Source organism: Formica exsecta, unplaced genomic scaffold (assembly GCF_003651465.1).
Source record: "Formica exsecta isolate Colony F162 unplaced genomic scaffold, ASM365146v1 scaffold314, whole genome shotgun sequence".
In the NCBI taxonomy this organism is placed as follows: domain Eukaryota; kingdom Metazoa; phylum Arthropoda; class Insecta; order Hymenoptera; family Formicidae; genus Formica; species Formica exsecta.
The window spans coordinates 275,195-293,453 of NW_021850397.1; the positions used below are offsets into that span (position 1 = coordinate 275,195).

An 18,259-nucleotide genomic window follows, 5' to 3' on the forward strand; every position below is an offset into this window, starting at 1 on the left:
AACTTGCATATTTCGAGAGCAACAAATTAGCAACAAATTCTTATATTATTGTTATGTACAATTTTGTTGCTATATATATATTGTTCCGCTAACTTAATCTTCCTTTAGCGGAACATCATTTTTTTTTAAAACTTACAGAGCAACAAATTTTTTTCTTTGGCAACTTTTTAGCAACAAATGAGCAACGAATAAAAATATTAATTAGAATTGATTCTGCTCATTTTGTTCCGCTAACTTATAAGACGTTCGCTTAACTATCTGAAAGATTAGATATTATTGATACGTGAAAAACATTAAATATCGTAATATCACGAGTATTCCTTACTTTTGCGCGCATGCATGGAACGTGCGAACGCAGTGGCTATCGGTGAAACCGCGGCGAGATAAGGTAGCTGCTATCGCAAATGTGACGATGTAACCGGAGGTAGCCAAGCCTTACCGTCCACGCGAGAACATCGCCGGCTTCCTTTCCGCATGACCACACAACGCGCGTTCGTGTCGACATTACCACTCGTCAATTGGGCTCTTGAAAGATTCGCAATTAAACGTATCTTAAGACTCGCGCATCCGGAGCTCGCTGATTGCGGATTAACAATCAATTTCTTTTCGTTTGAAATTTACAGCTCTTAGAAAAAGTTTACCGTCCCATAAAATGTCATTAATATTTCTAAACATGATGTTTTCGCGTTTTATCATCTCATTCGTTATTACAGTCTGCTTCGATGCTTCGTGTAAATTTTTCTCTCTTCCGCGTATAATTGCGATAGCTATTGAGTAGAAAATGATGTTGTTATATTCAAATATATAAGAATAATAAAAAGGAATTTTAATAAAATATTTGTTGCTTTCGCATCCGAAAAAATAGAGAAGTCTAATAATAGTTATTAAGAATAGATTGAGATATAAAATAAATGGAAAGTGATAAAAATGAGCTCTCGATACTTTAATGACAACTTTACGTCGCAGTTCCGTGACGGTTAAGACTAGGTTTCAATTTTCCGATGATTTTTTTTCCTATTGGTACCGCATAAACGAGTTTACGCGCGCACGTGCTGATCCGGTCGCCGATAATAGTGATCGATACAGGAATAGATGCACCGTGAAAGTAAAATCTATGAGGCAAATTGAGGAGGTATAATGTTATTGCACGAGTACGGCAGACGGATCTCTTCTTCTTCGACAAATCAACCTTTAAAGAGCGCCGTAAACGCGACGCGATTTCGCAAAATGTGAAAACGAAGCTTTCCGCGCGCTCCGCGTTCTTCCCCTCTTCTGTCATCGAACACGCGAGCGTTGACAGGTCTCTTTATTAAACGACTTTGAAACAATCAATATTTATTGTCGATACTCCGATATCTACAATACCTTTCGGTTTCGTTAGCTGGCAAATAGAACTCGAGACTTTCTCTCGAGAAAAATTTGATTATTTGTCTCATAGGTATTATTTCGCAACTTTACATTCAAATATTTCTATTGTCATATCAAAAATTAATTAATTTAATAATTATATTTAAAAATTAATTATATTTAATAATTTTATTTAAGCTATATTTTGAATTAATTATAAAATATTGTTAGGAATTAGGATGAGCATAAAACCAAGAAGAATGTATATATGTAAACTCTTGTTATTTATTTATACATTTTTTGAACCGTACTTAGATCACGTGTATCTCTTTCTCTGCAATCTTGTAAATAAAATGTGATTGACGTTTCGATAATCTTAAGAACGATTTACCTGAAAGTTTCCGTAGCGCACGCGACGTAGAATAGTATCACTGCTTTATTTGCCATGCGTAAGTTCATCGACCGGCCGCACGGAAAATGTTTTTGCGCTTGCGCTTGCTATTATTGTAACGGTGTAGAAAATTAGTCACGATGCCATGGCCTGCAGAAGAATACACTGTCGAGCACGCGCTCGGTGCAACATACTCGCCATAGCGCGACACGCAACCTTAGAATTCAAATTATGATCAATTGTGATGCTACAATTTATTCCTATTTAACTTTAAGTCATTAATATCGATCGATCGCCGAGGAAATGGATATGAAAAATTTTTGTCGAATTGATTTTTATTATCATAAAATTTGTTCACTCTAATGAATTTATCAGGCGAATTAATTTTTTTTTTTTAAGTTGAAACTAGAAGATGTCTTAATCCAAGTATTGTAAGAATATCTCATAGATAAAAATTGATAGATCACATATCACACAGATAATTTCTTTCCATTCTCAGTAACGCGATCAACTCGTTGAAATTTTCCCATGAAAATGACTAAATTACGTATAAAAATATTTTTACTTATAAAGAGAGACTCCGGCCACGTTATAAAGATATTTATTCAAATCGATTTTTTTTTCATCGAGAAATTTGTAAGAGAAATTAATGACTTTTGTTTAATTTCACGATTCAATTTTCACGACGTATTAATCTTGGAAAAGAAAATACTTATTCTAGAATTGTTCTAATCGGGAAATCTCTCGGCTAATCGGTTTTCCAACGCTTCCTTTTTCCGCCAGCGTTCCTGCCAATTGAGCCATCGCAAATATGCTTTTTAAACAGGAAATAATTACAGGGAAGGTTACATTGTATGTATACCGACGCGCGTTGCGTGACTAGATCTTCGAAGATGGGATAACGCGCGTCGCGTTCTTTACCGTAAAGCCGGGCTCGTTCCTATTTACACGAAGATGATTAGGGTGAGGGCACGTTGATGACATGCACGGATTGCGGAACGTATCGCAGACACTTCCTAGAATCGCGCGCGTTACCGATCGCCGTTTATCGCGATTATACTCATCATCCATTCGTCTGATCCGTAATTGTAACTCTTGTTGTTACGCGGCCGCGAGACATTTCTCGCGTACGTCGATAAATCCCACGTTTCACAGATCACGCTAATCTTATCGCGTGCGTCATACAAACAGGAACTGTACCTTCTCCGTCAAAATTTTTAACTCGATATTTTAAACGACGGATGCATCTCGAACACGTCGAATGACTATCCGATGAGTGATATTAAAAATTCGAGAAAATTTTTGAAAGTTGTTTTCTATTTCATACGTTATTTTCTGAATATTTTAACAACGTTACGGAATTTTCAAATTCTTTTTTATTCGATATGTAGCATTTGTCATACATTTATCATAAGCTACATGAAATATTAGCCGACATTTAATATGTTAAATTATGATGATACTTGGCTGCGTATTCGCTGGCTGACCTATAGAAAGTTTCAAGGATTCAACAGGCATACAAAAGAGTTTGTACAGACTCGAAAAATTGTCAATTCGACAGGCTATTAACATGTTTGACAAAGTCGTTTGACAACGAATTACGATATTGGTCTTACCGTGAGGTTTCTCCTCCTCCGAGAACAAAACATGCGTTAATTAACGTGAAAGTCGCCTCGGTTGACATCAGGCTTTCATTTTCAACTTGAAAAAGACAGAAACGAATTTAAATAATATATGAAAAATTCAAGTCTTGAGAAGCGCCATCGAAGAAAGCGGAAAGTCGTCGGACAGACAGGAAATACGATGCCGCGACGCTCGTTTCGACAATCCTAAATCACAATGTTTCATCACGGGCGCGAGCGAGCTCATGCGAGTTGGGGCCCGACCGGTACGACCGAGGGCCTTAGGAGTTCAAAGGTTATCTTATGTCATGGGAATGTTCGACGAGGCGCGTACATAGGTACCGGTGTTGAGTTGCATGATTCGCGTGTGTGCAACTTTATACGACATTGTTTAGGCATGACTGCGTGTTCCGTCAAATTTCTCGTTTAACGCGCGAATTTTCAAGTTATATGTATATATATATTTTTTAAAAAATTTTAATAGCAACGAATGACATGCGTCGAGATAATAATAATACGCGCGATAACACGACGAAAATTAATTAATCCCCGATAAATTGTCAGGTAATTGCGCGTATGTCATTTTGCAGCTTAATTACGGTACATCATATATGGATATACGCTCTATTACAATTCTATTTGTAACGCTATACAGGTTGCAATTTCTGATAGAAGATAAAGCGAGTGCCATGTTATTTTACACGAATACACCCGTAAATTTTTACGTATACGCGGGAAATTAATTTCCAGTACATTTTCATTCATACAACGCACAGTACATTCACTATTACACAGCGCAGTTGGTAGATACTCGGTTTATAAACAGTATTATATACTATACTATATTTTGTGAAAAAAACGCGTTGAATAAATTAACACACTGTGAGATCTCTCGATTGCATAATACAAGAAATCTGCATACGTTAGAGTTTTAGAAATAAATTAAAAAATCATTAATTATATACTCTATTAACATAATTAATATAATCAAACGGAGTTATACAAGACTAAAAAAATTAGATTATATGTATAATTCCATCTTTAATCTTCAATCGTATGCCTTTCCATTATGCAATGTGTCACGAGTATATTAAGTCACACGTCTATCATGGTCAATTAATTTTTAACGTCGCTTACATAATCACCTTATTTAATAGGCAGATATGAATGTAATATTGCAATAATTAATTTTTTTCAACGAAGAATTCTCTATTTCTGTTTCAGGATTCATCAATTGCAACGCCGCCAACACTCTGCAATCGCTCGCTCAGCTACATGGTGAGTGAAAACTAGTTGTTAATCCTTCTTTTTCCCTTTCTCCATATCTCCCTCGTATGTATATCTCCGTGTTACGTTTATATATCGCTAGAAGATGATCGCCGAGAGGAGTCATCGGATTCAATTAAAATTTGTAGTTACGTAATGTGTCCGTGTCTACAAGAGAGGTATGAGCGACTTCCTGGCGCGACGACGGCAATCGGGGAAACGCGGCCTTCCTTTGGCGTGACGTTCACTTCCTCTTTCTTCATCGTAATCACCATATCGGGGAGGGAAGTGTTCTTCGACCGCAACCTGTATTTTATGCTCCCAGAATGCTCGGCGGCGGCGAAAATTCTGTTCTTTTGATTTAGCGCGAAGGTCTCTAGAAATTTCACGATCTCCTCGCCGCGTTTTCTGCTCGCGAATCGAAATGGCAAATTCAACGCCAACACGTACATCCGAAGAGCGTGTTTTGATTTGTAGATAGTCCGATATATTCACAGATATATCGACGACCCGTAAATCGTTACGTAAAAGGATAATTCGGCTTGCTTTTTTCGTTCTTCTCACTCAATCGTGAAAATATGAAAAATATATCAGACTATCATATGTTTTTAATAACATTTAATAACAGTGTTTAAACAATATCGACGTTTTATACGGATGCTTAAATATATGCGATACGATCGTTGCGTGAAAAGATTGTTATCCGAAAAATACAACAGCTGACGCGATCGCTTCGGTTTTTACATCGTGATATTCCGCTGACGTGTTTCGCCAAAGAAAACACGCGCGCAGAGAACGAATTTTCTTAAACAAATTTTATTACCTCCGGGAGATGGGAGAGGAAGGTTTGATAAATATACAACGGGCACTTTAATTAAATCTCGTAATGTGTGTCGGCGCGTCCGCGCTCGTTCATGTCATTGATCTTGAGCCCCCGCTCGCACCCAGACTCTTGGATCGTAAAGATGTCTCGGTGCAATTTCTCCTCTCGCGGTGTTGGTCATTAACACGACAAAGGCTTATGCCGGGAAATGCGGCCGCGCGAGTGCAAGAAGGACGGATTTATTTTTGTGACGTCGCGAATCCAAAAGTAGCTGTCAGGTACTTATGGACGAGTCACGGAGGCGTTTCGGATTTCATTCTCCCGTCTAAGGGAAGTGTCGGATCTCTGTATAAAACTCTCGCGAGCATGTTACGCGTGCGGTCGTATAACGTATGCGACACTTATCTTTTTATCGACCGACTTTTGGGAAACATTTTATGTCTCCATGGCATCTTAAAAAGTTTGGTGATATCAGTTTCAAGACATTAAGAAGCTAAAAATAGTATTTATATGAGGAAGTTTACAAAGTAAAAATTTTTTTCAATCTGTCTATATTACAATAATTGTAAAAATTTGTAAAAGGAGTCACTCGAAAAAAGATGCTTGAAGGAATCTTAATTATATATTCTGATGTATAGGGATATTATATTTTTTGAAGATCTTTTTTATTATTGCAATATATTATAGTGCGTGTAATTTCTTAGAAAACTGCACATAAATATTGGCTGATATTTTATTACACATATACCATTGAAACTTATTCAGTATATCGCAAAGACATTTATGTCTTTTTTTATAGCTCATTACCGATGCGTTGGAGCGCGTTGACATGTATCCGGGAAATCTTTTAGGGTCGAAATTAATCGAGTTCGTGTCGCGGTCGTATCGTCATTTTACGTCAGCATAAGCGGAAAAAAAACAACACGCGTTTAGTATTTCGGTCAGAAATTTTCCATTCGACATGAGACACAAACGAGCTAATTAATTCTCTGATGCACTTTGGAAGTTAAAACGAGCCGTTGATAAGCCCGCATTCGCACACACATATTACGTGCTACGCATAATTTGCTTATCGCGCGTGTACGATTTCAGTAACAATTGGGCTAAATTGCTGAATGAGATTTTCATCATATTTTATACCGATTGTACTAACTCAGAGAATGGATATTAATATTTTATCGTCGCGTTAAATTACACTACGTGAGTGTAATATATAAATTAATCACCTCCTGTCAAAATGTATGAGTAGCTCTAAAATTCTTTGAGGAAAAGGGTGCCAAAGTACCATTAAACTTTTCCTTCACTTTATCTTTATCACATAGCGCTAACAAGATCTCGCGAACAAGACTGTCGACTGTCATAACTATACACACATATTCTTATCTTAATTCCTCTGCAATGTTACGTAGATAAATATACGTGCACGTGTCTATGATACGCGTGTATAAATATTCCATAAGCCACGACGCGTAACATGTTTATTATACGCGCAAGAAAGAGAGAGAAAGAGAGAAGTCACGTACCGCGCGCATACATAATACAGTTACGAGCGGGTTGCACGTTAAGTCGACTCGCTACCTGTATAACCGACTACATTACCATATATATTGATCCAACCTAGAAAACGCGCCCATAGAATCGCCCTCCGCCAGACCTTCTCGGTCTCGGCATTTTTTGACAATGTGTCGTCCTCGGTTACGCTTCTCGGCTTTTTTTTTTTTTTCACGGTCTGCGAATCGCCTCGCTTTCCTGTGTGCCGGCATTTTTTGAGCCGACATTGAATTATACACCCGCGTTTGACGTCGATCCTATTTGTCGCAGAGTTTCTATAATAAAATTATTGTGCCTACACACGATACAATTAAGGACACCGCGACTTTCATTCCAGATTTAAATCATTTTTCGCTGCATACGATAAGTTTGAAGGGTCGTTAGCGTTTATCGTGTCCAAAGTATACAAAGCTGTACAAAAATTATTTTATAAATTATTTTATTAAATTATTTTATTTATTATTTTTTATACGCTTGTGAAAATATTTATCTCCACATGTGCTGCACGTAACGAAAGGAAAAAAAAAAGATCTGTTCTTTGAATTCGTTGCGTCGTAAACTCTTCTCGCACGTAATTCCTGATTTATATTTCATGAGCGAGTCCCCTTGTCATATATGTATATTAATTGCATTCTATCTCGCGCGATACACGTGCTCTCCGCGAGCTAATCGACAGACGCGTGTGTTAAATTACGGAGTAGTAAAAACGGCACCGTCAGTGTCAAGTGTTAAAAGTGAAATGTTGAAGGAATCTTCCTTCTCGTGGGCATGCATTCGGCTGAAAGAATTTTGCTGATAACATTGCGCGTTTTGCAGGTGCAGCGCGAATTCCTGCCGCCGCAGATAGTTGCGTAATCCGCGATCCGCGTCCGGTTTTGAACCGGAGAGCTTTACGTTGCGTTTTAAAAAAAATGCATCATTTATTAATTACTTTTTTTTTTTTTTTCATAGACTTGCGCGCAGAAATGTGTGCGAGAATGAAAAATGCGGTGTAGTCGTTAAAAATCACCGCAATATTTATTGCGCGAGGGAAACGTCACGACGGAGAATTTACATTTGCAGGCAAATATATGATTGGCATACGGGGAAACTCAATTAGTATCACGATACCGGGAATGATTTCCGATGCAATTTGTAATCGTAATAAAAGCTGTTATAAGCTCGACGAGATACGGAAACTTTCAATCTACAGCGAGACGTTGCGACTACTTGTTTATGTTAATCGTCTTTTATGCTCGCTGAGACATGAATTTCAGTCCGAGCGGATCCGAATATTAATGCACCCCCATAAATAAACATTACCTGTGCGTTGCCGCGATATTTCGCTATATATTCGTAAAAATTCACTCAGTCGAAATTTTTTTGGCATTCTCATATCGCAAAAATTTGAAAAAATAACATTGGGTATTTTTTACAAAATTTATGATTGCGAAATAATACACGATCATAATTTTTCAATATCTTTGAAATCATCTTTATTTAGGGAAAATATCATTACCATTCAATGCGCAATTTTTTAAATATTTAATATGTTAAATATTCTTGATTTTTAAATTAAGATTTATAATATATTCTTGGTATCACGTGGAGTTATATGTCAGATTGAAAATTCAAGTCATCCCGCGAATTTATCGTCATAACGTTCTTTTCGTTTTATTGTAGGATACGGACGTTATCGTTCCTTTTCGCGTGTTCCTTGGAGAGCGCACGACGAGAATTTTCTATCGACGTTTCCCGACGGTGCTATACTTCTTGCCCGGGGAACGAACGTGGCCTGAAATTACGCGAGCATGCACGGGGAACGAGCATGCGTGACAGACATGCCCGAAGTCCTCCGGTGATGGGACGACGATTGTGTGTACACGGCTCTTACAGCGTGAAAGACACAACCGCGAAGGAGGGAGAAGGGGGATACATTTCGTAATTAATACATCGTTTTCGGTAGGTCTCTCTACTCATCTGTACCTCTGTCGGGATGCGAATCGCCTCGTATTTTCGCGTCATTTCTATTCATAAATTTTAATTAAATATTATAATTTACGTGTTGACATGCGAGATGAATTTCTCTTATCTTATTATCAGAAAAGATATTTTTATTTTGTGGTTGTATCGATTTTTCACAATTACAATGCGCCAGACTCTCTTCTTCTCGCTCTTTTTCTCGTCTCTCATCTTCTCTCGCGTCTGACTTTCATCTACCTCACGTGCTCAGCTTCGTGCCTATGCGCTTTCGAAGAATCGACGCGAGTTTCAAAAGAATGATCGTTAGACTCTCCACAATAGCAACCGCGGGTAATTAACTTCCTGGCCGGATCCAGTGTTGCCCTGACTGAACGTAGAGCTGGGACATAATATTGTGCAAGTATGTGCTTTTGCCGCCTTGAATTGAACACGAGCGGAACCTCTTTTTAGGTCTTTTGTAAAATCTGAAATTATAGCTTAATCATAAATTTTGCAATAATCCATAAAATATTATTATGGCGACAATTTCATAATCTCGGAACATATGAATAAAAAATCGTATAAAAATGATAAAAGAGTTGCAGTTAGCGCTATTTTCAATTTTTTTTTTTTTTTTTTCTTGAGAGAATCGCAACTATACAGAGAGATTATATATTTAATGATTACACTTTATCACATATATTAAAACTTATATTCTTGCAAACACGAATTATCTCTATCATTATTACAAATTCTCATTATATGTCTGCTTAAATTGTATATATAATCTGTTATAAGAAGATAAACACCTTCGCGATTATATTCCAGAATCAGAATTCAATTAAATGTTACAAATTTGCATAAAAATGTCATATTCAGTTAAACGACTTCTCGGAAGAGACTTCATATATATTCTTGTCAAACACGTCAGTTTTATTAGACTTACAAATTTTTCGAAAAAATTACAGTCATTGTGAAGTGTCTCCTCCAAGAAGAGTCGTGTCTCTTTTTGAAGAAGACTTTTACGATTCGCACAGAATGGTTTCCGAGAGGTTCGAGCAGCGAGTTGTTTTTGCAACGACTGCATAACTACCGGTGGAATGTTACGCGTTCGTCCAATCACCGTGCAGATAATCGGTGCGAACGAAGTAGCGCATACTCGCTAACAATTCGAGCTTTTGACCTTTAACACAAGGCGTAAACTCGTAAATCACATTATGCGACTGTGCAAAATCACGTCTACGTGTCCGCGAATTTGTCAGAAAACCGAGAGGATGAAGCGTCGTTCCTTCATTTTGATTGTCGCTCGATAATGACGTCGCGGTGAAAATATTCTATCCGTTATGACACAAAATTCTTTTTATTATCTCACGCGTATATCAGAGCCGAGAGGCCATAACGCGCGGTTATTATTTCAGCGCGCGCGCTTGTTATTCCGAGATGGAAGTGGATGACGAGAGAAGTCGGCAATGTAATATTTGTAGCGTTTCGCGATTATCGGCTTTCCAATTTCACAACATTCATTGACTCATCATCTGCTTCCAATAACTCTCGAGCATACGCGCGCGTAATCGATGACGATTCACGGAATGCCTTTCAGTTATTCTAAACGTCAATTTTACGTTATCTCTTGCAATTTTTTTTTTGTACGGTTTTTTAAAATATTTCCACGACAAACATTATTTTCAGAATATATGTATATATGTATAACAGAATCTGAGATCTTTGTGAATTTTCACGTGCTACTTCCGCGATATAGAAAACGTTTCAAGTCACAGCACCGCTCGTTTCCAACCCGAAAATCGAGGGGATGCCGTTGTAATCGCCTATTGCCCCCCTCTTATCTTGTATCCGGCTGGGCCGCGGCCTTTTTGTGTCGCGAGGGAAAGTCGATAGATATGCATAGAGCCACGAGCACGGATTAGCTTAGCGAGTCCTGGGTCGTGGACATTGCATATTCAGCGGATGCAGATCCCGGCGCGCGGACCGCATAGCCGGCGAAACAATACATTAATTAGCCGGTCTTTCGCAAAGCGAAGGGCTCTCTCTCTCGCGGCCGAGAGAGTGCCTCTGGGAGTACGGTTTTAGGCGGGCACCCCGTATAACTTCCTCCTTCGTAGCCGGGACGTTCTCCGGTGCGCGACCATAAATCCGGGCGACGTTCAATATTTATGGGTGCTGCGGTGGTGGCTCCGGCGCGCTTACTTTAATCTCTACTAGCCAGGGCGAAATGTCCAACCCCACGACAGATGACTGCATCTGGATACCCGAGTAGATATATGCAGGTCTTACGATATGAATCCACGTGGCAGGCTAACTTTAAAGTTTCCCTCCGCTTTTACATCGCGTATATATGAGTACTATAAAGTCTCGGAAACGAAAAAAAAAAAAAAAACTTCAGCCTGTATTGATCTAAATAATTTTTGACAGGCATCTTCCACAACACGTGCTTTGCGAATTTAATTTTTTTAAATGTTTGAAAAGCTGACATTCTTCTTTCGTATTTAAATTTTATGGCGTGTAAGAGATGATGGAAAATAATAATAAAAAAAGTTCTAAGAGAATTAGAATAAATAATATATGCTTTAATCAAGTTGATAACGTGTGATGGTACTTCGTGAGGATGTTCTACGCAACATGACGCAACGTTCCCGCAAGTCGTCCTCGTCGTTTCGAAAAGATCATGTTGTCTGTGCTCGATTATGTTCACCGTATCGCGTCGCAACGAGTTTATTGCAACAGTGCGCGGAAAGATACCGTATAGCCGCGGTGAGATTTGAGAAGCAGCCGCGCTCGTTCCAGTTACTCGCTGGAAAATCTCGCGTAATTCGAGATACGCGATTGACGGGCTGTACCTTAATATCGGTCCTCTCGGGCGCTAAATGTCACGGCATTTATAATCGCGTTCGCGATGTTCGATGTCACGATACAAAACCGCGAACATGTAGATGCGAATATTATATTGCGCGCAACACTCGATTTCTACTCTCCGTAAATGTAAGCTACACGCCGTTCTAATATAGGAGATCGACGAGCTATCGCAAGTAACACTTCATTATTCCGAGTGGAGTGTAATGAGAAGTCTAGCCGCGATGGTAAATTGCAGCGCAGCTCATCGGCTTGATTAGACTCCGAAGTAAGAAAACGCGCGGGACTCGGTTACTTCGCGTAACAGCTAGCTCGGATACGCTTTCAGCCAGGTGGTGATTAACATGGCGGAATGTTTAATTAAATCGTCAGTTTTATCTCGCTTGGCGTCCATCGTCGCGTCATGGATACCATTTATTGTGCAATTACTCTATAATTAGCGCTCTTGATTATTTACACTGATTACGATCTAGACATTAGTACATCTGTATTACTTAAACTCGTGGATTAGACACTAGTTGATCACTAAAATCGTGATAATAATACGTTCTTCTCGGTGGCCTCATAAAAACCTGAAACAAGTTTTCATAAGTCACAGATGTCTGTCATGATATGAACGTGAAATGGACAGTAAGGCGAATTGACTTTTAAGCGAATTTCACGCTTATTAGTGTCACCAGATCGATCGGAAAATTTTACGACTTTGATTAAATCGATGGGCGCCATTGTGCAAACCGGCTAAGTCAAGGTACGAAGTTTCCCTTGTCCCACATTCCTCGCATCCTTGACGAAGTTTCTCGCGACCGGTGTCACTTCCTTACACAATACATATTTATCTATTTATTATCTGAATTCAGCGGTGAACATTAGGCTGTAAAAGTGTGTTGTCGCCACAAATGATTCATTCTCGCGCCGTTTCATTACGGAGTGCATTCACTCTAATGACCTGAATTTTTTTATTAATTACGACTTTTCTCGTATGTGTTGGTTTAATAGAGGAGATTGGGATTGTTCAAATTCATACATGATTTCGCATCAAAGTCTACAATAAATATTTTATTTATTTTATTATTTATAAATTGCACGTGTAATAAGTGCTTATTAAATATATTTTTATTAGCGACACTTAATACATGACTGTATTAAAATATACTGGGGACGACATTTATACCGTGTTCGGAAAATCGATCGAGCGGAACACATCGGCATTATTTGACGTTAAATTGCAATTACATATCGAAACGGAACTTGTGCCGGTGCGAAGGCTATTATTGGCACTCTTCGGAATCGAGTTCCAAAAAAAAACGTCAAAAGCGTCAATGTTGCAGTGCATCGCGTGAATAACATGATGTTTTGCGTGCCGTGATTGTTATGCTCGAGTAGCAGGGGAATGTAATGGATCTCCAATATAATGTCTAGAAGATCAATTGCGCTCCGAATTTAACTCTGATAGGCAAAACATAAATGTCATGCGTCACGTGCATGCCTGACTTGAAGGCAATTTTATCAGAACGCGGAAATTACCAACGTGCCATATTATAACGTGAGTTAATCCTAGAATAGTAAATGATATTTTTTTATAAAATATATAATTGCATTGATTATGCAGGAAACATTTTCAAGATTTATTTATAATTTTTAAAATATATTTTGAATCCAATTTTTTAAATTACGAAATTATAATTAGCGAAATATATTAGGATTATAAAAAGGATTGATAGATATATTTATAATTAATAGATTACACACAAAGGAGAGTCATCAATCAATTTTATTAATACTCACGAATGAAAAACCCGAGTGTCATAAATTAATAGCTTCTATTTAAATGTTTTACGCTTTTCATAATTAATAAGCAGTTTTTTGTCATCTATCACATATATAATAATTAAATTATCGGAAACCGATTTATTGAGCATATTGAAAAAAGGTTTTTCTGAGATATCGTCGAAAGCTAGTCTTAAAAAATAATTAAGTTATAACTACGAATCTTTTTTTCTCTCTCTCTCTCTCTCACTCTCACTCTCTCTCTTTTTCTCTCTTCTCTTCTCTTTAGGACGTGATTAACCCGCTTCTCCAAGGACGATAAGAACAGACCTTTGGCCAATTAAAATCGACGATTATAGCCGACTTTATCATACCGCAACGCAATTAAAGTCAATTACCGCGCGTCCTATTCGTGTCGCCGATCACATGACACAATTTGCATCGTGAACTACTTTTACCGTACAAGAGAATAGGCATCTTAGGTGACGCGTATGTGCCGTAATGCGCCTCGGGCATAAATGTATATGTGGGGAACAGATGCATAGGCTCTCTGCTCCTGAATTGTCTCGGTTTCTCCCTTCTCTCTTTTGCGGCGAAGAATGGTTTCTCGATACGATACCATCGACCTTGATAACACTTGTGAAACGAGTCGTGTCACCATGTCAAGATAGGTCTCTACGAATACGACGAATTCTATTCGTGTTCACATTGACGATAAAACGGCGTTATAAAGAAATCCCTGCAAGGTTGTCAAACACAATCGAGAATTGAAAGCGTTATAATTTTAATGAGTTCAATGATAATGTCATAGAAATGAAAAAATATGATTTTTTTATTTTTATGTTTATTCTGGACGATGAAAACGTTATGTTACGATATATTTTTCTATATCTGCAGGATCGAAAATTGATCTAGCCAAAATTCTATCCGTTTTAATTTCTGAAATTTTTTAATATTTGTGTTTTAAAATATTATAGCATAATAATATCGTATAATAAAAACATAAAGTTCTCACATAGGATGAACATTAATATTTAACGTAATGCTTATATCATTGATATTCAAATATATATATATATGCATATATGAGACATTAGATATCGTTGGATTAGGATCAAATTTCGGATTAAAACACTTTTCGCGTACGTTGAGTGCAGCGTGAAACCAGCGTAACTTCCTCCCTAAAACTTCCTTTCCGTTTAACTAGTTTATGGGTGGATAATCAAATGCGTGTGTGAATATCGAACGCGCACTTTCTTTCTCTCTATCTTTCGTCTCCTTTTACCTCGCTCCGCTATTACGTTTATCGTTTGATCTAATGTCGAAAGATGGTAAGCGAGAAGCGAACTCGGCACTTTAGTCATTCGATCGGTTCGGATGAAATATGCAGTAACGGTACACTACTCGAATCGTTTGTACGGTAAGATGTACTCGCGATATTTGCAATCGTAAGGATATAATGGAGCTCTTACGACACACACTATCGCTCGATAGACAAATAATACATTTTCCGAAGCCGCGAATAAAAGAAACTTAAGTCGCATAAAATTAATTTTATAGATGAGCGAAAAGAAATTTTTTTAAAATATAATTTTATATTATAATAAGAATATATAATATCATATTGATTGTCTCTGTTCCACAAGATATTGCTTAGAATAGATATTTTGATCCATCCTGATTATGAGTGTAATGTATAATTATAGTTGTAAATGCATTGTTTAATTTTTTGAAAATTGTATAATTAAAGTTGCTAATATATTGTTTTACGTGATCTCGATATTTGCTTAGATGCGATAATAAGAAACATATTTCGAAAATAACTGGCGTTTTGCAACGGCTAATCACTCCGTTTTGATTTGGTCACAACTTTCTCGATTAGCGAAAATTAGAGAGGAAATAAAAGGAAGAGGAGACAAAATTAGAGAATAATGAGGACTGGTTTTTCAAGATCTGCGTGTACGAGCGACGAGATTCGTTCAGTATTAAGAGCAGCGGTCATTTTTGCGTTCGAAAAAAAGTTGATGTTCTTTAAATTGCAAAAGAAAGCACTATAACCGACATGTTCTTCACTCACGATATATATGATTTGACGAAATTAGAGAAAGTCGCACATGTGCGAAATAAATCTCACGTATCTTATCCAAGATACTTTCCGCATAGCGATCGTATCTTGGAACATGTCTTGGATCGCGTCTTGAATCATTCTGAATCAAAAATCTCCGATAAATACACGTGACAGTTGTGATCTTACGACCATCGTTAAAAAAGCCTTGATATATAATTAATTATTTAATTTTTTGTTTAGCAACAACTTAATTTAAATTATTTATTCGAATTACGAGGGATTTAGCCTCAATTTCGTTAAATAAATGATGTAGAAATTTGCGGAGAATTCTTTTGTCTTTCGGCCTTTGTCATGATCAAGGAGTGGCAAGGAAATTCGCTCGATCCCGAGCGCGCGCTGCATTTCGGGCTCGCGAGGGTGAACGGATGTATTCGTAACCCCGGAGTATCGCTGAAATGTCGCGTCCCACCCTTCTCCCTTTCTTCTCGATGCAATGGTTACGGCCTCCCCGCGGTTTCGGTTGCACAAGACTTTCGAAAGGTCAAGAGTGCAACGCGTGCGCCCCGGATTCCCCTTTCTTTATGATACACGCAGGCGTGGCACGTACCTGCGCTACCTGAACCAGAAGATGAGCCATGGAACATAATACAGATTTTAAAAAATGGATATTCTCTTGTAGAGAATTTCTTTGCGATTTTTCTCGAAATATTTCTAGTTCTTCCTAGCTTCTTTCTTTACCAAGAAAGTTAAGGAGATTAGTTCAATTATCTATATTTAATTTCTGTATCTTAATTAAAATGCGGTGGAAAAATTGTCTGGAGTCTTATTACTTTATAATTATTTTAATTTGAAATTTAAATGATTTTTTTATTGACTCGTATATATGTACAAAAATTAAATAGATCGTGGTAATTAAAGTTGTTAAACAGTAGATCGAAATTAAAACATTACAGGAATAATAAGATCTCATTCCACATCAAAAAGCTTCTTTTCCGTTATACATTAATTTCAGATTAAGTAGTTTTCGTTGTCGTATTGACGCATATATATGTGAAAGTAAAGCCTGAGATGAAAATTATTTACTGGTGATCAGAACGCGGTAGGAAAGCTGTCTTCTATAATCTCATTACAAGGTAGTAGAAGAGTTAAGGATATTTTTCGTTAGCTTTTGTGGCAAAGTGTTGCGAACGTGCCGGGTCATCCAAGAGAATCCTCCTCTAGGCGGAATATTATCCTCGATAAAGCGTAAGCTTGTCTTGTCGGCCGTCCGTCAAACGGTTCGTGTTTACTGCTGTTTGTAAATCACACAGACGGACAGGTAATTAGCGGGCCTCGTGAAAAATCAAGTTTTATCGTGGGAACGCTTTATTAATCGCGACACCGAGTCGCGATAATACCGCGACTATGTTCTATAAAATGCGACTATAAATCGCACTATCATCGTTAGACGATTCCGGGAAAGTCATTCTTCGGTCACGACTAATAATCACGCTCATTATCATAAAAAACAGTGAATTAGATTTTTTTCACGGATGTTATTGCGCGTGCAACGCTTGATAGAAGAACTTGTTAGTATATAGAAATATGAACACCGATATACATAGAGAAGTTTTGGAATTATTTTACACATTTATAGGTGTGTATATAATTACCATGATAAATTGTTAGTATTTATAACAAATTGTTTATTATAATAATAAATCCGATTTTATATGCGTATAATTTGAGAATTATATGCTGAATATTGTAAGAAAAATTATCTAATCTTTTTTAACTGAAATTTGATTGGTACGATAGAACAAACAACATACAAGGGTATCTAAACAAAACGGTATCTTTGATCGTATACGAATTTCTTATATCGTTCATTTTATGGCCTTACGAAGGGGAGTTTTTGATAGAAACAACAAATCGAAAGGGATGTGTATGAAGTTGGCATATCAATTGTCAGCATATCAAAAAAAAAAGTGGAGTTCTCTTTGCATACAGCCGAGTTCTATAGTTCCTGATAAATTTTAACAATAGTTCTGGTCATTTAACATAAATAACGGAAGTTGAGAAATGATATGCTAACTTCCCGCGAAGTCAGCATATCATATCATTTTTTCGAAATTTACTCCATTGAATTTTATAGTTTGTTTGCCATAGAAACAACCATTCGAAAGGGACAGTAAGTGAAATTGGATGGAAGAAAGGAAAGTCCTACGTTTCTATTTAGAATTATTCGAAAATGCAAATTTCTATCAATTGCGTCATTGCATGACTCATACTATAGCGTATAGAATGATGTTATTTAATTATATCTTTTTTTATTCTTAGTTTTTCGAATTTTTTAGATTATGTAGCTGCAGCTGGTTATAAATTTTGCTTTCCCGATGAAAAACAAAAAGAGAAAAGTCCGTTGCTATAGTAACGACGGACGGAAATGCAAAACGAATCAGGTTTTAAATTAAAAACTCGCTCATTAATTTACCACCACTCGTTTCAATTTATTCCGCCGTCTCCTCCGATCGTTAAGAAGCAATACTTTTATTCCGTCTTACTATGCTTTTCTCGTAGCAAGATTTTAACTTTAAATCGCCGTTCTGTTATATATTTATTCGTCATTAATATAC

General features: G+C 37.3%; 1 protein-coding gene across 1 annotated transcript in view; it reads left to right on the forward strand.

The window, feature by feature from the left end:
* Window positions 1–18,259, forward strand: part of LOC115237866 (cytoplasmic polyadenylation element-binding protein 2) — a 129,794-nt gene that overhangs the window by 83,883 nt on the left and 27,652 nt on the right. The window contains exon 3 of the mRNA XM_029811208.1: window positions 4,585–4,638. Coding sequence (XP_029667068.1) covers window positions 4,585–4,638 — 54 coding nt within the window. The remainder of the gene's footprint in view (window positions 1–4,584; window positions 4,639–18,259) is intronic.